The sequence below is a fragment of the Bos indicus genome, chromosome 17 (genome assembly GCF_029378745.1).
Source record: "Bos indicus isolate NIAB-ARS_2022 breed Sahiwal x Tharparkar chromosome 17, NIAB-ARS_B.indTharparkar_mat_pri_1.0, whole genome shotgun sequence".
Classification (NCBI taxonomy): domain Eukaryota; kingdom Metazoa; phylum Chordata; class Mammalia; order Artiodactyla; family Bovidae; genus Bos; species Bos indicus.
In genome coordinates, this window is record NC_091776.1 from 40514644 (window position 1) to 40538362 (window position 23719).

General features: G+C 40.3%; 1 protein-coding gene across 2 annotated transcripts in view; it reads right to left on the reverse strand.

Annotated features, from left to right (window-relative positions):
• Window positions 1-23719, reverse strand: part of RXFP1 (relaxin family peptide receptor 1) — a 127781-nt gene that overhangs the window by 75939 nt on the left and 28123 nt on the right. For both annotated transcript variants that reach the window (XM_070769197.1, XM_070769195.1), the window contains exon 2: window positions 17111-17248. In XM_070769197.1, coding sequence (XP_070625298.1) covers window positions 17111-17248 — 138 coding nt within the window. The remainder of the gene's footprint in view (window positions 1-17110; window positions 17249-23719) is intronic.

The window sequence follows — 23719 nt, forward strand, 5'->3', positions numbered from 1 at the left end:
GTTACAATTTAGTTTTATGGAAAAGTAGGTGAGACCCATCAACTTGAATTCTGGAGCACGCATCTCTCTCCTCCACGCTCTGATTGCCTGGTATCCTTGGTGTCAGGGGTGGGGTGGAGGGAGTGTCAAGAGATGAGGTCTGGAGGGAGGTGAGAAAGGTCTAAGTTTCTTGAAGGCACTGCATAATTTGCCACTGTGCTGTATTAGGTTGTCCTCAAACAGTTTTCCAGGATTCTCCTTGAGAAGAGAGTTTTGTGGCTTAATATGCTTGGGAATCCTGTACCCCCGCTTGGAATTAATAATTCAGGTTAATACGATGAAAGGAGAACTCAGGCTCAAAGAAATAACTTTAATTTTGTTAAACCCTTTTATGAAAGTAAAGTGAAAGTGCTAGTTGCTCAGTCATGTCTGACTCTTTGCAACCTCATGGACTGTAGCCTTCCAGGTTCCTCTGTCCATGGAATTTTCTGAGCAAAAACACTGGAGTCAGTTGCCATTCCCTTCTCCAGGGGATCTTCCCAACCCAGGGATCAAACCCAGGTCTTCTGCCTTGCAAGCAGATTCTTAACATCTGAGCCAGCAGGGAAGCCCAACCCTTTCATAGCACCATCTTTTAATAACTTTTGGGAAGTGTTTGCTTTTGCATTCGCACAAGACATGTCTAGTTGAGTGGTTTTCAGAGTGCAGATCCAGGATAAGTAGCTTCAGTGTCACTTGGGAACTTCAAAGAAAAGCAAATTCTTGAACCCTACGTGAGGGGTTTCAATTAGAAACTCTGTAGATGGGGCCCATGTTTCTGCATTTTAACAAGCCCTCTAGCTGATCTGATGTATGCTCATGTTTGGAAATCACTGCTCTGGCTAATAAATCACTTTCAATAGGTTCTGAATTCGGTAATAAAATTGTCTGCATCAAGAAGTGAGTCATTTCAAACCTTTAACAAGTGTGTTATATACCCAAGATGCAGATTTCTGGGACCTGCTCCTATGTACTGGAGCAATGTCTCTGGGGGTGGAGCTCAGGACTCTGCATTTTTCACCAGCCTGTGGGACCACCCGTGTTGCAGCACGATTTCCAAACCATCCTGTAGGTTTGCAGGGGCCACTCCTGGGTTCCTTTCAAGTAGGGATTTTGAATATTCAAAAGTTGAGGGATCTGTGCCTCTGTCTTATGAAACTGAAGGCATAAATCCTATTGCCTACAATGTATTCTTATTGATGAATGGATGAAAGAAGTGTTATTTGGTCAGTGATGTCCAGCTCTTCACGACCCCATGTACCATAACCAGTCAGGCTCCTTTGTCCATGGGATTACCCAGGCAAGAATACTGGAGTGGGTAGCCATTCCCTTCTCCAGGGGATCTTCCCAACACAGGGATTGAACTTGGCTCTCCTGCATTGCAGGCATATTCTTTACCGTCTGAGCCAACCAGGAAAGCCAGAATAGATGAATAGCTGGTTAGTTAATTTAGTTTAGATTTATGCCAAGTGGAACATTCTTGATTTCATATACTTCCTCGATTCTCAGCACCCATTCTAGGGAACACAGTGGAGCATCTTTTTCTCAGAAAATAATGATCCCTAGAGTAGAGGTGTCCTGCGCCATTAGAATAGACCTTGGGGTATTTAGACCTGACCTTCACCTGGTCAGATAGACCAATTCATCAAACCAGTAGTGTGAGAGCTCCTTGAATTTGAATGACAATAGTTTACTGGAAGAAATGGGTATGCCTCTTTGTGGGTACCTTTACTTTTAAATTTATTTTAATTGGAGGATAATTGCTTTATAATATTGTGTTGGCTTCTGCCACACAACAACATGAATCAGTCACAAGAACACACATGTCCCCTCCCTTCTGAACCTCCCCTCCACCCCTCACCCCAACCTACCCCTCTAGGTTGTCACAGAGCACCGAGTTGAGCACTCTGTGCTCACAGAGCAGTTTCCCACTGGCTATCTATTTTATATATTGGGAGGATCCCCTGGAGAAGGGGAATGGTTACCCACTCCAGTATTCTTGCCCGGAGAAGTCCATGGACAGGGGAGCCTGGTGGGCTACAGTCCATGGGGTTGCAAAGAGTAGGACACGACTGAGCGACTAACACATATGCGCAATGTATACATGTCAATGCTACTCTCAATTCCTCCCACCCTGTCCTTCCTCCCCCAACACCAGATACATAAGTATGTTTTCTATGTATTTCTATTCCTGCCCTACAAATAGGTTCATCAGCACCATTTTTCTAGATCACATATGTATGCATTAATATATGATATTTGTTTTTCTCTCCCTGACTTACTTTGTACAACAAGCTCTAGGTTCATCCACCTCATTATAACTGACTCAAATGTGTTCCTTTTTATTGCTGAGTAATATTCCATTGCATACATGTACTACAACTTCTTTATCCATTCATCTGCCAATGAACATCTAGGTTGATTCCATGTTACGGCTATTGTAAATAGTGCTGCCATGAGCACTGAGGTACATGTGTCTTTTCAATAACGGTTTTCTCAGGGTATATGCCCAGTAGTGGGATTGCTGGGTCATATGGTAGTTTTATTCTTAGTTTTTTAAGGAATCTCCATACAGTCTTCCATAGTGGCTGTATCAATTTACATTCCCACCAACAATACAAGAGGGTTCCCTTTTCTCCACATCCTCTCTAGCATTTATTCTTTGTAGATTTTTTTGGTGATGGCCATTCTAGTGGGTGTGAGGTGATACCTCACTGTAGTTTTGATTTGCATTTCTCTGAAGGAATGATGCTAAAGCTGAAACTCCAGTACTTTGGCCACCTCATTCAAAGAGTTGACTCATTGGAAAAGACTCTGATGCTGGGAGGGATTGGGGGCAGGAAGAGAAAGGGACGACAGAGAATGAGATGGCTGGATGGCATCACCGACTTGATGGATGTGAATTTGAGTGAACTCTGGGAGTTGGTGATGGACAGGGAGGCCTGGCATGCTGCAATTCATGGGGTCTCAAAGAGTCAGACACGACTGAGCGACTGAACTGAACTGAATAATGAGTAATGTTGAGCATCTTTTCATGTGTTTATTTTCCATCTGCATGTCTTCTACAGAGAATGTCTGTTTAGGTCTTCCTCCCACTTTTTGATTGGGTTGTTTGTTTTTCTAATACTGAGATGCATGAGCTGCTTGTTGTTTTGAAGATTAATTCTTTGCCAGTTGTTTCATTTGCAATTATTTTCTCCCATTCAGAGGGTTGTCTTTTCATCTTGTTTATAGTTTCCTTTTTTATTTTTAAATTAATTTCTGTAAAGTATAGTTGATTTACAATGTTGTGTTAGTTTTAGATGTATAGCAGAGCGAATCAGTGTATATGTATACACATATCCACTCTTTTTGAAGGTTCTTATCCCATTACAGAGTATTAAGTATAGTATTGAGTATTGAGTATAGTTCCCTGTTATCTATTATATCAATAGGGTAACAGTTGCCAGTCCCAGTCTTTCAATTTACCCCCCACCCTTTTCCCCTTTGATAACTGTAAGCTTGTTTTCTACATCTGTGACTCTATTTCTGAGTACCTTTAGAGGCGACTCTTTGAAGAAACTGAGTGTGATATTATTGTGGGATATTTTAAAGGAAATCGAACCACTACAGAAACTGCCTTTTGTGTCCTATCTCAAAGGAAGCATTCTAAGCTGAGAGTCTTTGTGTAGTTAACTCAAACTTTGAAGAATTGTTGGATAAACATACATAAACATATTTGAGGTTTTAAAAAGGTTCGTATTTATAGAAAAGCCAAGGGTTCAGCTACTTAGGTTTCTCTAATGCTGTTTTGAGAATAATAAACAGAAAAACAGCCATTTTTGAGCATACAATGAATGGTTATTTATCAGTTTGTGTATTTATGATGTGTGTCAGTTTTCCTCCTGTGTTGTTAGCCTTAAAAAAGACAAACCCACAACTCTGATGAAATAGTCTAAAATGAGAATGCTAAGTTCTACATCAAATGGATTGGCATTGCCATCATTCTGACAGCTCTGTAAAAAGCTGTATTGAAGAAAGGAAGGAATATTTAGCAACTTAGAATTTTAAATGAAGGCCCAGTTAAAAATTAAAAGAATCCTTGAATACACTTCAAACATTCTTATAAGCCTATTAAAAGGTGTATATTATCACCATCATACCCATAAATAAATAGTTTATCTAATTCTTATAGATTAGTGCCAGCCAGTGACACGCAAATATTTGGGATGTTAGTTTCCTTTCCCTTGAATGCCTTGCACTCCGCCCTTTTCCTGTAACAAGAGGCTAGAATTTTCCACTTTTATTGCCTTGGAGAAGAAACGAAGCAGATGTCTGCAGGAAACAAAGGAATCAAATTTGTAGTATTTAATTGCCAAAGGCCCAGGTTTGAGCACTGACAATGATTGTGGAAAAACAAAAAGAAGAGCTAGGCTTTGCTCTTCCTGGATTGGACAAGAGATTTGGACCAGAAAGGGAGGGGAGAAGGGTCTGCCTGGGCTGCACCAGGGGAAACCAGAAACTCCTCAACTTCATTATATCTACAAGGACCCTCTTTCCATGTAAGATCACATTCTGAGGTTCTGAGTGGACATCAGTTTTTAGTGCAGGCTAACCTACTGCATCATGCAAAATGTATTAGAGAAAGCTTCCATTTTCCCTGTAGAGCAAAGAAATACAAATATGGAAACAGAGGAACCAAGTTTTTGTCTTTCTCCTGTAGACTAGGCTGCTATGCAGAGCAGGGCCGATGCTCTGAGTCTACAGAGGTGAGCATCTGAACTTGGGTCTTCATGGTAGAGTGATTCAACCTGTCTCTAAGGAGGATGAAGTTGGGTGAGTGTGGCTGTGATGAGGAGCCTTCTTTGTATTGCCATTTATTTACAATACAGAAGAACTGCTGGTAAATTCTAATCTGGAAATGCAGAGAGTTTCTTTAACATAAAAATCTGGGTATAATCAATAAAGTGCAAAGCATCTGTGAATCTGATGCTATTTTAATATTTTATTTTTACTGCAAAGTTAGGAAATTCAATTTGAAATGAACGAAAATAATTCCCTTCCCCTCTTTTTTTGACTATGTCTCATGGCATGTGGGAATCTTAGTTTCCTGACCAGGCATTGAACACATGCCCCCTGGGAGTGAAATCACTGGACCACCAGGGAAATTTCCCCAAATAATGCATGAATGAGAGTAATTTGTACATTTCCATGTTGGAGCTTATCAGAAAGGATCAAAGTTATAAAAATGATACAATCAATTTTGTCTAGGACTTCACTGGTTTGGAGTCCAGTCAAATGTAAACAATACCTGGGATAGAATAAAGAAGACGTGAACTTCATCATAACCATTTCGTAGATATAATATGGAGAAGGCAATGGCACCCCACTCCAGTACTCTTGCCTGGAAAATCCCATGGACAGAGGAGCCTGGTAGGCTGCAGTCCATGGGGTCGCTAAGAGTCGGACACGACTGAGCGACTTCCCTTTCACTTTTCACTTTCATGCATTGGAGGAGGAAATGGCAACCCACTCCAGTGTTCTTGCCTGGAGAATCCCATGGACAGAGGAGCCTGGTGGGCTGCCGTCTATGGGGTCGCACAGAGTCGGACACGACTAAAGCGACTTAGCAGCAGCAGCAGCAGCAGGCATAATATATAAATTCTGTATTGCCCAAATATTTTATAAAGAAAGGGATCTCTGTGAATTCAACTGAAAATTTTTGTCACTTTATATCAAAAACTTGATTAAAATTTGTTCATGCCTTGGGTCCATGAAAAATGTTCAGTGATTTGATATCTTATGCTTGTTGTACTGAGATATTTTATTTGTTAATACTTTATATTCTTTTTTTATAGGTTTTCTAAGAGAACTGGGAACTTATTGCCAAATAAGGCTTTTTTTTTTTTTTTTCAAATAAGGCTTTTTGTTTAAAATATCTGTGATAATACAAAAGTAATAGTCTTTCTAAATATAATCAGTTTAACTGGTGAAAGAAATCAAAGAAGACGCTAATAGATGGAGAAATATACCATGCTCATGGATTGGAAGAATCAATATAGTGAAAATGAGTATACTACCCAAAGCAATTTATAGATTCAATGCAATCCCTATCAAGCTACCAACGGAATTCTTCACAGAGCTAGAACAAATAATTTCACAATTTGTATGGAAATACAAAAAACCTCGAATAGCCAAAGCTATCTTGAGAAAGAAGAATGGAACTGGATGAATCAACCTACCTGACTTCAGACTCTATTACAAAGCCACAGTTATCAAGATAGTATGGTACTGGCACAAAGACAGAAATATTGATCAATGGAACAAAATAGAAAGCCCAGAGATAAATCCACGCACATATGGACACCTTATCTTTGACAAAGGAGGCAAGAATATACAATGGATTAACGACAATCTCTTTAACAAGTGGTGCTGGGAAAACTGGTCAACCACTTGTAAAAGAATGAAACTAGAACACTTTCTAACACCTTACACAAAAATAAACTCAAAATGGATTAAAGATCTAAACGTAAGACCAGAAACTATAAAACTCCTAGAGGAGAACATAGGCAAAACACTCTCTGACATACATCACAGCAGGATCCTCTATGACCCACCTCCCAGAATATTGGAAATAAAAGCAAAAATAAACAAATGGGACCTAATTAAACTCAAAAGCTTCTGCACAACAAAGGAAACTATTAGCAAGGTGAAAAGGCAGCCTTCAGAATGGGAGAAAATAATAGCAAATGAAGCAACGGACAAACAACTAATCTCAAAAATATACAAGCAACTCCTACAGCTCAACTCCAGAAAAATAAATGACCCAATCAAAAAGTGGGCCAAAGAACTAAATAGACATTTCTCCAAAGAAGACATACAGATGGCTAACAAACACATGAAAAGATGCTCAACATCACTCATTATCAGAGAAATGCAAATCAAAACCACTATGAGATACCATTTCACGCCAGTCAGAATGGCTGTGATCCAAAAGTCTACAAGCAGTAAATGCTGGAGAGGGTGTGGAGGAAAGGGAACCCTCTTACACTGTTGGTGGGAATGCAAACTAGTACAGCCACTATGGAGAACAGTGTGGAGATTCCTTAAAAAACTGGAAATGGAACTGCCTTATGATCCAGCAATCCCACTGCTGGGCATACACACTGAGGAAACCAGAAGGGAAAGAGACACGTGTACCCCAATGTTCATCACAGCACTGTTTATAATAGCCAGGACATGGAAGCAACCTAGATGTCCATCAGCAGATGAATGGATAAGAAAGCAGTGGTACATATACACAATGGAGTATTACGCAGACATTAAAAACAATACATTTGAATCAGTTCTAATGAGATGGATAAAACTGGAACTTATTATACAGAGTGAAGTAAGCCAGAAAGAAAAACACCAATACAGTATACTAATACATATATATGGAATTTAGAAAGATGGAAACAATAACCCTGTGTACGAGACAGCAAAAGAGACACCGATGTATAGATCAGTCTTATGGACTCTGTGGGAGAGGGAGAGGGTGGGGAGATTTGGGAGAATAGCATTGAAACATGTATAATATCATGTATGAAATGAGTCACCAGTCCAGGTTCGATGCACGGTACTGGATGCTTGGGGCTGGTGCACTGGGACAACCCAGAGGGAGGGTAGGGGAGGGAGGAAGGAGGAGGGTTCAGGATGGGGAACGCGGGTATACCTGTGGCGGATTCATTTCGATATTGGCAAAACTAATACAATATTGTAAAGTTTAAAAATAAAATAAAATTAAAAAAAATAAATATAATCAGTTTATATTGTAGTTCAATCCATGGGGAATTAGTTTATTTGATGCTGTTTCATTTTTTTAGTGACTTCTCTAAATTTTGTCACTAATTCTGTTTGACTTATTTCTCCACTTTAGTAATTATTATTGGTGTCAATGTTTAAATTATTTAAGGGAACATGGGAGAGGTTTTTGGAGCTACTTTTTAAAGGATGTATCTTTTAAAAGGTTTAGTTAAGAAAAATGTCCCCCCTTCCGCTAGAAAATTGTTTTTATTCTACAATATACTAAGCTGTAAATAATCACTCTAAAAGTGATTTTTATCTGTGGGTTTTCCTTTTATTTGTATCTAAGATATTACATGTTATGTGATTACAAATACATTTAATGCTGCTTATTCAAATACGCATGAGGTTTACATATTCTGAAAAAAACTAACTTTCTGACTTGATTTAATTAGCATTAGACTAAATTTAAATGTGAATGTCTTAAAAATGGACAGGCTAGGGAGTGTAAATTATCCAGATACTATAAAACAAAGAAAAAATACAGCTGGTGAAGGAAATTAATAAGAAGCAGGAAGAAACAACTACATTTCATAATTTTTATCACCTGGACTGTAAAGATGGTGTGAAATTCTGACATCCTCTTTGGGAAGTCCCAACCCACCCACGTGTAGACAGCAGAAGCACCCCAACTTGCCATCTTCGAGGTTTTGAGCATAGTTCGATTTTTTGGTTTTTCTAGATGACTGCCACTAGCAGAGCAGCAATTTGTCTTATAGAAATTAAAACAAATGGATAACGATTGTGATAATGGAGTTTCTTAGCAAGTAAGAATGCTTGCACGCCATACTGAAATCTTGATTTTGGTTTAGTTTCTCTGCGGCTACTGTTTCCTGTGCATGCCTTATTTTCTGCTCCTTTGGGTTTAGGTCAGTGGTGCTCACAGTCTACCGTGCGCCTGAATGACCTGAAGATTGTAAAGAGCAATTGCAGAACCAGTGGCAGAATTTTCTGAGTCAATAGAGCTGAGATACAGACAGAGAATCTGCCTTTGTAACAGCTTCTTGGGTGCTGCTGATGACTTTGGTTCTGAACCACGTTTGGAGACCTTCTGGTTTAGGTAAATTTCATGAGTGTTATCTAATTTTGGCATACGAAGACCAGTAATAGTTTAACACAGTATTTGTTACAAAGACATGTCTTCATAAAGGTGGATCATGATTTTTCCCATGTTTACCAAACTGGACATGTGGATTTTTAAATGTTGACAATGATGAACAAGAAAGATTTTAAAAGAGCATACTCTTATTTTGTCTAATAAAAATTTAAGATATTAATTGCTTTTCAAATCTCACTTGTATTTTTAATAATAATAATTGATTAAACAAAATGCTGTTTATCTTCACATGCTAAGGTTTAAGGTATTTATATGTACATGTAGCTAGAAGTTATTTGATCTATGCTCTGAATATTTCTTTTTCATAAAAGTTAGTGATATACACCATTCCCTGCTCATGTCAGAGATCCCTAAGATGACATATTTTCAGACCCTTGGGGACAGATTGCTTATACTACCTTGTCTCAACTTGCTTCATACTTCCCTTCACAACTGCAAACCAGAACTTCCCTGGTGTGGTGGGTGGGTGGTGGTTTAGTCACTAAGTCGTGTCCAACTCTTACTACCCCCTAGGCTGTAGCCTGCTAGGCTTCTCTATCCATAGCATTTTCCAGGCAAGAATACTCGAGTAAGTTGCCATTTCCTTCTCCGGGGGATCTTCCCAACCCAGAGATCAAACTTGGGTCTTCTGCACTGCAGGCAGATTCTTTATCAACTGAGATACTAGGGAAGCATGTTTGGAGTCCAGTCAAATCTAAACAATTCCTGGGACAGAATTTCAAAGATGTGAATTTCCAGAGTAACTGCCAAGCACAGTAGTCAAAACTCTGGTGTGCCCAGGTTTACATGTTCATTACATGACGAGCGTTTCTACCCAGATAATTCACTTAATCCTCACAACAAATTTATGATTCCAGTTTCACAAGAAAGGAAGGGGACTGAGCCTAAAGAAAGGATTCACCCAAGTAACAGACAGAAAGAGGCACTTCCAAGTTCTGAGTCTTAGCCTTCTGATGCCTGGTTAAGGAATCTGCCTACAACTTTGCTTCTATTTTAAAAAGAAATCAAAGATGGTAAGGAAAAGTTGTTACTGTTGCAGTTATTTGAAACTATGCACACAACCTATTGATTTTATATGAACAAATTTGGAGTGCTAATTGGGAGAAACTGATTCCAATTCATAATGAAATTGTTTATTTTTAGGAGATTTCTGTTTTAGCTGACAGCAGAAATAAGGAAGCTTTTTACCTTTTAAAAACTCTATACCTTTTGTAAAGCTGATTAAGTTACAGAGACTTTTCTTATTGAAAAGGCACATGTACACAAATACACAACATTTTATAGTCTTCAGGGGATTTATAGATGGCTCAGATGGTAAAAAATCTGCCTACAGTGTGGGAGACCTGGGTTCTATCCCTGGGTCGGGAAGATCTCCTTGGAGAAGGAAATGGCAGTCCACTCCAGTATTCTTGCCTGGAGAGTTTCATGGACAGAGGAGCCTGGCAGGCTACAGTCCATGGGTTCGCAAAGAGTTGGACACAACTGAGCAACTAACACACACTGAAGATTTTCTTGATTCTCAAAGAATCCACTAACCTTAAGATACAAACCACCCTTCCGGTTTACTCAGCCCAAGGGTGGGGTAGGGGTGGTAAGCATCTTTTTATAGCTACTTGGAAATTAAAAACAAGTTCTTGGGTTCTTTCTTTGGAAATAAAGGTGTTAACATCTTTGAAATGAGCAGCTTATAGACTTAATGAAATGAGTTCAATAATAACGTCTAATTTATGAACACTGTGGTGTGTTTGGTTGGAAAGAGCAAAGAATGGAGGACAACAGAAGGGTGAAAGAGGGGAATTGAGAGAGAGTAAAAGAAGGAAGGGGGGCAGCTGGAGAGGAGAAATAGAAGGGGAAACATATGGGCCACAGACCTGCAGAGGGTGGAAAAATACTGGAGGGAGAGGATGGAAAAGAGAGGGGAAAGAAGGAACCATTACAAGGAATCCATCTGCAACCTGATTTTGCTTCCCATCGTGCTCAGTCAGTCATGTTGGACCCTTTGAGACCCTATGGACTGTAGCTGGCCAGGCTCCTCTGTCCATGGGATTTTCCAGGCAAGAATACTGGGGTTGATTGCCATGTCCTCCATCAGAGGATCTTCCCAACTTAGGGACTGAACCCATGTCTTTTATGCCTCCTGCATTGGCAAGTTGAGTTCTTTACCACTAGGGCCATCTGGGAAGCCCGTGACAGTCTCTAGGTCTCATTAAGTGTTGTTTCCACAAGAGTCATGCCCATGCTTTTTATCAAAATTAAATTCTTCTACAGATGAAGAGATAGACCTTTCCTGATTTAGGTTTGACGTACACATTGCTGCTGATCTCAGTTGAGCCCAGCAGGGATTGCTGAGCCCAGCAGGGATGGCTGAGCCACAGAATCTGAGCTAAGACACTGGGCTCATGACATACCCACAGCTGACTGATGTGTCACGGAGAATTTATGGAAGGTTATTATCTGGACCATGAAGAAGGCAAAGCGACAGAGAATTGATGCTTTTGAACTGTGGTGTTGGAGAAGACTCTTGAGAGTCCCTTGGACAGCAAGGAGACCAGACCAGTCAATCTTAAAGGAAATCAATACTTTTGCCACCTGATGTCTCTTAGTCGTGTCTGACTCTTTGAGACCCCATGGACTGCAGCACACCCAGGCTTCCTTGTCCTTCACCATCTCCCAGAGCTTGCTCAAACTCATGTCTATTGAGTTGGTGATGCCATCCAACCATCTCATCCTCTGTCATCCCCTTCTTCTTCTGCTTTCAATATTTCCCAGCAACAGGTTCTTTTCCAATGAGTCAGTTCTTCATATCAGGTGGCCAAAGTATTGGAGCTTCAGCATCAGATGAACAGTATGAAAAGGCAAAAAGATGTGACAACGAAAGATGAACTCCCTAGGTCGGTATGTGGCCAATGTGCTACAGGAGAAGAGTGGAAAAATAACACCAGAAAGAATGAAGAGACAGAGCCAATGACAGAGACAGGTCAATGATGCTGTCCAAACATCTCATCCTCAGTCATCCCCTTCTCCTCCTGCCTTCAATCTTTTCCAGCATTAGGGTCTTTTTCAATGAGTCAATTCTTCGCATCAGGTGGCCAAAGTATTGGAGTTTCAGCTTCAGCATCAGTCCTTCCAATGAATATTCAGGACTGATTTCCTTTAGGATGGACTGGTTGGATGGATCTCCTTGCAGTCCAAGGGACTCTCAAGGGTCTTCTCCCAGCAATCCTGATTCTAGCTTGAGCTTCATCCAGCCTGGCGCATCACATGATATACTCTGCATAGAAGTTAAATAAGCAGGGTGACAGTATACAGCCTTGACACACTCCTTTCTCAATTTTGAACCCATCTGTTATTCCATGTCCAGTTCTAACTGTTGCTTCTTGACCTGCATACAAGTTTCACAGAAGGCAGGTAAGGTGGTCTGGTATTCCCATCTCCTTAAGTATTTTCCACAGTTTGTTGTGATCCACACAGTCAAAGGCTTTAGTGTAGTCAATGAAGCAGATGTTTTTCTAGAATTATCTTGCTTTTTTTTATGATCCAACAGATGTTGGAAATTTGATCTCTGGTTCCTCTGCCTTTTTCAAATCCAGCTTGAACATCTGGAAGTTCACGGTTCATGTACTATTGAAGAATGGCTTGGAGAATTTTGAGCATTACTTTGCTAGTGTGTGAGATGAATGCAATTATGTGGTAGTTTGAACATTCTTTGGCATTGCCTTTCTTTGGGATTGGAATGAAAACTGACCTTTTCCAGTCCTGTGGCCACTGCTAAGTTTTCCAAATTTGCTGGCATATTGAGTGCAGCACTTTGACAGCATCATCTTTCAGGATTTGAAAACACTCAGCTGGAATTCCATCACCTCCACTAGCTTTGTTCATAGTGATGCTTACTAAGGCCCACTTGACTTTGCATTCCAGGATGTCTGGCTCTAGGTGAATGATTACACTATCACGGTCATTAAGGTTTTTTTTTGTTGTTGTTGTTGTTCTGTGTATTCTTGCCACCTCTTCTTAATATCTCCTGCTTCTGTTAGGTCCAGACTGTTTCTGTCCTTTATTGTGCCCATTGTGCATGAAATATTCCTTTGGTATCCCTAATTTTCTTGAAGAGGTCTCTAGTCTTTCCCATTCAATTGATTTTCTCTATTTCTTTGCATTGATCACTTAGGAAGGCTTAAAAAAAAAATCTCTCCTTGCTATTCTTTGGAAACCTGCATTCAGATGGTTATATCTTTCCTTTTCTCTTTTGCCTTTCACTTTTCTTTTTTTCTGAGCTATTTGTAAGGCCTCCTCAGACAACCAGTTTTCCTTTTTGCATTTCTTTTTCTTGGGGATGGTTTTGATCACTGCTTCCTGTACAATGTTATGAACCTCAGTCCATAGTTCTTTAGGCACTCTGTCCATTATATCTAATCCCTTAAATCCATTTGTCACTTCCACTGTATAATCATAAGGGATTTGACATGAACTTGGGCAAACTCCGGGAGACAGTGAGGGACAGAGAAGCCTGGCATGGTGCAGTCGATGGGCTGTAAAGGATTGGCCATGACTTGGGGACTGAACAGCAAGTTCAGTTTGTCAGGTGCTCAGTCTGGCAGGTGCTCTGCTCACCATCTTGGATACAGAATCACATTGAATTCTCTGAACAGCCCACAGACACAGATAGTCATATCATTCCCATTTTACAAAACGTTTCACCAGAATTTATGCCTAGGTCTCTGGAAGCCTGATCTTAAAACCTTCATGTGATACTGCTTCCGTCTGGATTCTGAGAAACTGCTAGAGTTTAAGGATTTGAATGAAGAATGTCACCTGCCATATCAGCAAACAAAGGATGTTGTGGCCACCAAGGCTTCAGTCCCTGCAGCCCTCACCTGACTTGTACGTTGAGGGGATTCAGGATGGAGAAAAGCAGGATACTGGCTCTGGATAGTTAAGGTGCATATCACAGGAATGATTTCAATGAGCCCAGGCTCCTGCATCTTCCCAAACACAAAAAAGTGCTGAATTCATTAATTTGAGATATCTGGTCTTTTTTAATTAGCAGTAGTCTTTTGATGTTCCAACTACCTGGTCTTTGTTGCAAAAACTCCTCTTTATCCCACCCTCTCCCTTACCTCTTCAGAGCAATTTTTCAGAGCTACTGAGAGGCTGTCTCCCAGGCTTAAGTCCTCTGTATGTCCACAAAATAAACCATAATTCTCAACTTTTAGGATGTGTGTGTGTGTGTGTGTGTGTGCTTGTTTTCTCTGTTGATAGCTCGATACTTTTAGATTGTTACTTTCATTACTTGGTCTTTTAAAACTTAACGCAAAGACAAAACTTCCAAAACCCTTTTCCCTGTGAAGCTGTTTGGGGCTGAATTTAGTGCTCCTTCTGCTTCCTGCCGCCATTTCAATTGGGGGGCAGGGAATAACTCCTGTCACTCTGTCTGAAATTGCTAGCAGCTTGATGGTGAAGTGGTTGGCAATGGGCAGGACATATTTTTCTTAGTTTAAAAAATTACATAGTATTCAGTTATTTTTAACAAGGTGATATATATATATATATATATATATATATATATATATATATATATATATATTTAAAGAAGAAAAACATTTGCACAGCCATCCCAAACAAAGGCAACTGCAGCCTAAGCTCAGATATAGACAGTGTGCTCACTTCTGAGTTACTGCCACCACCTAGAGACAGTTCTCCAGACCAAGAAGTTTAATTCCTTCAAGGCAATGCCTTAAAAAGTCTGTAATAGGGACTTTCCTGGTAGCTCAGTGGTGAAGAATTAGCCTGCTGGTACAGTAGATGTGGGTTCAATTCCTGGCCCAGGAAGATCCCCACATGCTGTGGAACAACTTATCCCATAGCTCACAACTACTGTGGAGAAGGCACTGGCGACCCACTCCAGTACTCTTGCCTGGAAAATCCCATGGGATGGAGGAGCCTGATAGGCTGCAGTTCTCGGGGTCGCTAAGAGTCAGACACAACTGAGCGACTTCACTTTCACTTTTCACTTTCATGCATTGGAGAAGGAAATGGCAACCCACTCCAGTGTTCTTGCCTGGAGAATCCCAGGGACAGGGGAGCCTGGTAGGTTGCTGTTTATGGGGTCGCACAGAGTCGGACACGACTGATGCAACTTAGCAGCAGCAGCAGAACTACTGAGTCTGTGCTCTAGGGCTCAGAAGCAGCAGCTACTCAGCCCACTTGCCCTAGAGCTCGTGCTCCCCAGCAAGAGAAGCCACCACAATGAGAAGCCCTCGAACCATGACTAGAGAGGAGCCCCTGCTCTCTGCAACTAGAGAAAAGCTTCCACAGCAACAAAGACCCAGCACAGCCAAAAATAAATAAGTAAAATTAATATTAAAAGGTCTGTAATGCTTCAGGGAGTGATAACAGTGAGGTATCAGCTGTTTATGCAGCACAAAATTGTGCATGCATGTCTTGATCCTCTAAAAATAGTACCTTATTTTTCCATGAGTGAGAAATCTCCTTATTTTACACTATTAACCAAGGCCCATTTCCTCTCTGCCCCCAGATCCAGCCAATTTAAGTTCTTTTTATAAATTTGTGTTTTTGAGACCTTTAGAAATTTGAACAAAAACCTAATTGAAGGCCAAATTTTAACTGTCTTAGAAGCCCTACTTTTGGCTTTATAAGGCCATAAATAGGGTTGTTAGTTAAGAGAGAGGTAAGCTGGACTTACTGATTCTGTCTGTTTTAGGAGGCCTCATTTTCCCTTCATAATTGTACCAAGTAAACGATAACAAGCAACTGACAAACAGCATCTGCTGCATACCTGTGCTTTTCTGATTCAATCTGCTCAAATTCTCTTGTGTACACACAATCACTCAGTTGTGTCCAACTCTTTACAACCCCATGGACTGTAGCCAAGGCTACTCTTGTCCGTGGAGTTTTTCAAATTCTATTAGTGTGGGTACAATTCTCAACACAGGGAAATTGAGGCTAAGAGAGGTTAAGAAATGCCTTCAAGGTTAATAACTTGTTATTTTTGCACCGGTTTTCAATCACTCAACCTTGTCTCCAGAGCCCATCCTCACAATTACACTATTCTGTCTCTAAGACATTAACTGAGCAGATCTATGGCTTAAATTTAACCATGTGCCACAATCATTACTTTCTTGAAATATTGGCTGTGATACTAATACATAGAAGAGAATGCATTAAAAAAATATGTTGGAGTATAGTTGATTTACAATGTTGTGTTAGTTTCTGGTGTATGGCAAAGTGATTCAGTTACACACATATAAATTATTATACTGGATGAATATATATATATATAGTCTTTAATAGATTCCTTTACACTATAGCTTATTACAAGATAAAGAATATATTCCCTGTGCTACAGAGTAGGTCTGTGTTGTTTACTTATAAAAAGTGTGTATGTCTTAGTTTCTAATTCCTAATTGCTCTCTTCCTAATCTCCGTGAAAGTGAAAAGTGAAAGTGAAGTCGCTCAGTCCTGTCCGACTCGTTGCAACCCCGTGGACTGTAGCCCACCAGGCTCCTCCGTCCATGGGATTCTCCAGGCAAGAGTACTGGAGTGGGTTGCCATTTCCTTCTCCAGGGGATCTTCCCGACCCAGGGATCGAACCCAGGTCTCCCGCATTGCAGGCAGACGCTTTAACTTCTGAGCCACCAGGGAAGCCCCCTAATCTCCTTATGCATTCAGTAATCATAAATTTGTTTTCTATGTCTACCAGTCTGTTTCTGTTTGGTAAATAAGGTCATTTGGGTCATATTTTAGATTTCACATAAAAGTGATATCATATGGTATTAGTCTTTCTCTGTCTGGCTTGCCTCGTTTGGTACGGTCATTTCTAGGTCCAGGTGTGTTGCTGCAAATGGCATTCTTTCACTTTTTTATAGCTGAGTGGTATTCTGTTGTGTGTGTATTATATTATGTATATATAATACCACATGTTCTTTATAAGAATAAATATTTTAAACTAATAAAATAAATGTAAGATTTCCTTAAGTGACATGTATTTTTGATTCTCAACTTCATTTCTCTTTTCCCATTTCTATTTCAAGAGTCTCAGCGGCTGGATACCGGCCCTTCTGCCCTTGGGTCCTGCCAGGACTTGACCCCGGCCCTTCTGCCCGCCTAGCTGTGACCCAGGAGACTGCTCACCACAGTTGTCCTCGTCCACGTGGTTTTCACAGTCGTCCACGCCGTTGCATTGCAGCTGCTGAGGTAAGCACTTGGTGGTGTTGCCACAGGGGAAGTAGCCCAGGTCGCAGGGCGCATTCTGCGCTCTGCTGGAAGCGACTGTGATGTGGAAGAGGAGAGAGGTTTACACAAGGCCCTGCACAGAGTGACTCCCCACAGTCTGCAAACCTACTTCTTGTCATCCTGGCAGGTCCCCCCTTCCTTATGCTGCCTCACCTTGAGCATTAGCCCGATGCCAGTGCTTTTCCAAGAACCTCCACACCTAAGCAAAGTTCTTTTCCACATCTTCAGAAAATGCCAGGATTCCCCGCTCCTTGCCTTTTCTCATGTTTCCCACCTGCAATGCCCTTGTCATTCCTCTTTTTTATGAAAGGTCTGCCCATACTTTATAGTTGAGCTCAATTCCCCTTTTCTCTTTCAAACATATTTCATCCAATCATTTTTAAAATAAGGACTTTCTTGCATTCTTACTGTTGACTGAGGATCATGGCTGGTTTGGCACTGGGGTGGAAGAGAACAGGCCAGGCAGTAGGAACTGCTGTAGCGGGTTCCTGAGGGAAGGCCCTGTGCCCTGTAGCATGTAGCATTAATAAAATGCTTCCTGCCCTTTTCATATGGGCTTCTTTTTCTTATAAATTTCATTTAAGCTTCCTCTATGTCTATTCATGATTTAACTCATTTCTTTTTTGTGCTAAATAATATTCCATGGTCTGAATGAAACATATTGATAGATTCTATTGATTCACCTAACAGAAGGACATCTTGCAAGCTTTGGCAGTTTTTAATAAAGCTCCTATTCACATCTATCTGTAGGTTTTTGTGTGAAGGGACATAAATTAATTTTTCCATTTAAAACTCCAGATTTATATGAGCTCAAAGATTATTATAGAATCCAAGATAATTCTGTTGCTTATTATCCTTCTGAAGTTTGTACATCTTTGAGACTTTCTAGAATAATAGTCAATTATAAAGAAAAACACAGAAAGGATTGAACAGTCAATAAAGGACTTTCTTGCATTCTTACTGTTGACTGAGGATCGTGGCTGGTTTGTACTGGGGAGGAAGAGAACAGGCCAGGTTGTAGGAACTGCTGGAGCTCACTCATATGTGGGAGTGGGGGGGTGTGATGCCTATTTAATGTTAAAAATCAAGTTGTTATTTTGATATTAAATTGTATGAACTATTTATATATTTTGGATATTAACTCTTTACTGGTCATATCATTTGCAAATATTTTCTATCATTCAGCAGGTTGTCTTTTCAATTTTTAAAAAAATTAAAAAAATTTTTGGCCATGCTGTATAGTGTGTGGGATTTTATTTCCCCAGTCAAGGATTGAAGCCATGCCCCCTGCAGGGGAAGTGTGGTGCCCTAACCACTGGACTTCTAGGGAAGTCCCTTTTTGTCATTTCATTTTGTTAATGGTTTCCCTTGCTGTGTAAAAGCTTTTAAGTTTCATTAGGTCCCATTTGTTTAGTTTTAGTTTTATTATCTTTGCCTGAGGTGACAGAGTAAAAAAAATATTGCTATGATTTATGTCAAAGAGTGTTTTGCTTATGTTTTCTTCTAGGAGTTTAATGGTTTCCTGTCTTACATATAAGCCTTTAATTCATTCTGAGTTAAAACAATTTGGTCCCGTTCTATTTTTTGAAATTATTAAGATAGGAATAAAAAATGACTTTTCCAAATATAAACTTATAATATTGGGTCTGCTTTGCCGTACATGCCTTACACTATCTATTCCTCAATCCTGATGGGCTCCTCTTCATTGAATCTCTGTGCAGATGATTCTATGCCGTTTGGATCCAAATAAGGAAGATTCAGTCATTTCTGGATGTGGAGCTTAAATGGAGTTAACAAACACCTTTTCACATCTCTGTTTACATTCATCTCGGGTGTGTGTGAATTTGCAAAATGCACTCACCAAGCATCAAGGGAAGAGAAAGGCAGCAGAAAGACAATGAGTCATTTCATTTGAATCATTTTTTGCTTATTTTTAAGTTTAGTCCTAAATTTGGTAGTAAGCTCTTTTCAGATAAGGAGCAAACAGATGAGACAGAAAAATTTAAGAAAATGGAGTTCAGTGCATGTGTTGCCAAGTTTAATAACAGGGAACGTATGTGGCTTAGGAGTAGATGAATTTCTAAATACAATTTTTGAAGACTTTCTGACTATAGTAAATGAAATGTTAAGTATATCTGGCTTCCCTGGTGGCTCAGATGGTGGAGAGTTTGCCTGCCAGTACAGGAGACCTAAGAGATGCTGGTTTGATCCCTGGGCCAGGAAGATCCTGTGGTGAAGGGCATGGTAACCCACTCCGGTATTCTTGCCAGGAGAATCCCATGGACAGAGGAGCCCATCAGGCTACATTCCATGGGGTCATAAAGAGTTGGACACAACTAACACTTTCACTTTCACTGGATATATTTATGCACTGAGAAGAAGAAGGTCGTTCAGTCATGTCTGTCTGACTCTTTGTGACCCCATGGACTATACAGTTCATGGAATTCTCCAGGCCAGAATACTGGAGTGGGTAACCTTTCCCTTCTCCAGGGGATCTTCTCAACCCAGGGATCGAACCCAGGTCCATCATAGCAGGTGGATTCTTTACCAGCTGAGCCACGAGGGAAGCCCAAGAATACGGGAGTGGGTAGCCTATCCCTTCTCCAGGGGATCTTCCTGACTCAGAAAGTGAACCCGGGTCTCCTGCATTGCAGGCGGATTCTTTATCAACTGAGCTATGAGGGGTTATGCAGTGGAATCAGAATATTAATAATTTCAACAGAGACTGTGTAGTGATAGATTCAGAACTGAATGAAAAAGACCTAGCAGAGCACTCGTGATGCAGGGACCATCTGATGACAGTGAGAGCACGGCAGTGATGAGGCGCTGGCTCTGTCAGCACAGTGTAAGTTAGTACTTAATATTGGCACAAAGGTATCTTGCTTTTCGAGATACCTGAATTTAGATTTTTGTGATTATAGCTTTTTAATTTAAATACTCTCATATCATACAAAAATCACTTATAATTTAAGAAATTCATAAATGATTTTTTAAAAAAGCACCCTAACTGAAAAATTACTCTAGTGCGTAAGAACTCAAATAAATATCACAGTCAAAATTTGAAGCAATTTGGAAAAAATGCATGATAATTTTAACTGCAACAGCAGAGACTTTTTTTGGATGAAGCACTTAAATGTGTTCCTTCTTTTGGAAATCCTATGAGATTGCGTGCGTGCTAAGTTGCTTCAATCGTGTCTGACTCTTTGCGACTGCATGGGCTGTAGCCTGCCCGGCCCCTCTGTCCATGGGATTCTCTAGGCAAGAATACTGGAGTGGGTTGCTGTGTTCTCCTCCAGGGGAGATCCTGAGCTAGGGATCAAACCTGTGTTTCTTATGTTTGCCTGTATTGGCAAATGGATTCTTTACCACTAGCGCCACCTGGGAAGCCCCCTATAAGATTAAGTAGATGGGAAAACTGACGGAGAGCACCATGAGCTGATTGCCAAGTGAAACACAGTGCTGAATGAAAATCAGTGACTTTCTTTTTCTCTGCCAAAGAGCAAATTACTGTCATTCTCCTATGACTAAAAATATGTATGTGCCTTGTCTGCATTTTGTGGGTCTGGGTAATGCACAAAGAAGGGACAGATGGTCTAGACTTTGTTCAGTGATCTTAACTTCTCTTTGACTTAATTGGGTCCTCACGTAATTCCCTGGTGGCTCAGAGGCAAAGAATCAGCCTGCAATGGAGGAGGCTCAGGTTCCATTCCTAGGTTGGAGAGATCCCCTGGAAGAGAAAATGGCAACCACTCTAGTATTCTTACCTGTAAAATCCCATGGACAGAAGAGCCTGGCAGGCTACAGTCCATGGGGTCTCAAAAAGAGTTGGACATGCCCTAGAAACTGAACGATAACAGCAATGTAATTCAAGGGCCAGAGTCAAAGAAGAAGTGAAGTGAAGCATATTAGTAATGTGGTTTTGAGGAAACTGTCCTTGTTTCCATATCAGCTCAGTTCAGTCTCTCAATTGTTTCCAACTCTTTGTGACCCCCATGGACTGTAGCATGCCAGGCTTCTATGTCCATCACCAACTCCCAGAGACTACTCAAACTCATGTCCATCATGTTGGTGATGCCATCCAACCATCTCATCCTCTGTTGTCTCTTTCTCCTCCTGCCTTCAATCTTTCCCAGTATCAGGGTGTTTTCCAATGAGTTGGTTCTTTGCATCAGGTGACCAAAGTATTGGAGTTTCAGCTTCAGCATCAGTCCTTCCAATGAATGTTCAGCACTAATTTCCTTTAGGATTGACTGGTTGGATCTCCTTGCAGTCCAAGGGACTCTCAAGAGTCTTCTTCAACACCACAATTCAAAAGCATCAATTCTTCAGCGCTGAGGTTTCTTTATAGTCCAACTCTCACATCCATACATGACTACTAGAAAAACCATAGTTTTGATTAGATGGATTTTTGTTGGCAAAGTAATGTCTCTGCTTTTTAATATGCTGTCTAGGTTGGTCATAGCTTTTCTCCCAAGGGGCAAGCATCTTTTAATTTCATGGCTGCAATCACCATCTGCTGTGATTTTGGAGCCCAGAAAAATAAAATCTGCCACTGTTTCCATTGTTTCCCCATATATTTGCCATGAAGTGATGGCACCAGATGCCATGGTCTTAGTTTTCTGAATGTTGAGTTTTAAGCCAACTTTTTCACTTTCCTCTTTCACTTTCATCAAGAGGCTCTTTAGTTCTTCTTCACTTCTGCCATAAGGGTGGTGTCATCTGCATATCTGAGGTTATTGATATTTCTCCCAGGATCTTGATTCCAGCTTGTGGTTCATCCAGCCTGGCATTTCACATGATGTATCCTGCATATGAGTTAAATAAGCAGGGTGACAATATACAGCCTTGACATACTCCTTTCCCAATTTGGAACCAGTCTGTTGTTCCATGTCCAGTTTTAACTGTTGCTTCTTGACCTGCATACAGATTTCTCAAGAGGCAGGTCAGGTGGTCTGGTATTCCCATCTCTTTCAGAATTTTCCACAGTTTGTTGTGATCCACACAGTCAAAGGCTTTGGTATAGTCAATAAAGCAGAGATAGATATTTTTCTGGAACTCTTTTGCTTTTTCCACGATCCAGCGGATGTTGGCAATTTGATCTCTGGTTCCTCTGCCTTTTCTAAAACCAGCTTGAATATCTGGAAGTTCATGGTTCATGTACTGTTGAAACTTGGCTTGGAGAATTTTGAGCATTACTTTGCTAGCATGTGAGATGAGTGCAATTGAACATTCTTTGGCATTGCCTTTCTTTGGGATTGGAATGAAAACTGACCTTTAACGGTCTTGTGGCCACTGCTGAGTTTTCCAGATTTGCTGGCATATTGAGTGCAGCACTTTCACAGCATCATCTTTAAGGATTTGAAAACACTCAGCTGGAATTCCATCACCTCCACTAGCTTTGCTTGTAGTGATTCTTCCTAAGGCCCACTTGACTTCACATTCCAGGATGTCTGGTTCTAGGTGAGTGACCACACCATCATAGTTATCTGGGTTATGAAGATCTTTTTTGTACAGTTCTTCTGTGTATTCTCACCACCTCTTCTTAATATCTTCTGCTTCTGTTAGGTCCATACCATTTCTGTCCTTTATTATGCTCATCTTTGCATGAAATATTCCCTTGGTATCTCTAATTTTCTTGAAGAGATCTCTAGTCTTTCCCATTCTATTGTTTTCCTCTATTTCTTTGCATTGATTGTTGAGGAAGCCTTTCTTATCTCTCCTTGCTTTTCTTTGGAACTCTGCTTTCAAATGTTTCCATATACTAAAGTGGTTATGATGGGGCTGGCTATCATTTGGAGGGGAGTGACATGATCTGACTTGGGTCATGTTTAAATCTTGAATCCCTCTATCAGAACTAAAATCTTAAAGGTTTCAATAAATATGTGTTGGAAACTAAGTTCCTTCTGAGTTATCTTTAGTAGAATAAAAGTCAGCTTTTACTTTTTGACAGACCTCGACAGAAATGCACAAGCACTTATGGATGTGTCTAGGGGAACTCATTTTTTATGGAAAACAGTAACTCAGTGAAATTATAGCCCTTATTCTGTAACACCATTAAATGTTAATATAGAAAAATGTTAGCTTTGTTGCTCTCGAATCAGTGCAGTCACTGCATTAAAGGCCGTTCTGCAAACTTAAATTCAGAATAAAGGAGGTGAATATAATTGGTATGTTTAATCGTTTATAGGATTTCTGAATAGCCATGACTTGGCAAACACTAAGATAAGAGTTTTATTGGATTCTGTGTCTGACTACCAACATTTGAAATCCCTTTTATACTCTATGGAAAAATATGCAATATTCCTATTTTGGGGGTAACTACCCACAACATCAAAAGTGTAGGAGTTTGTTAAAATACTTTGTTAGGAAGTAAAACTTAAAACAAGACAAGGAAAACCCATTAGAAACTTTCCATATATTTAACCCATTTATTTTATAATTTCTATCTTAAATACCCAGGTCTCCTGCATTGTGGGCGAATTCTTTACCACCTGAGCCATGAGGGAA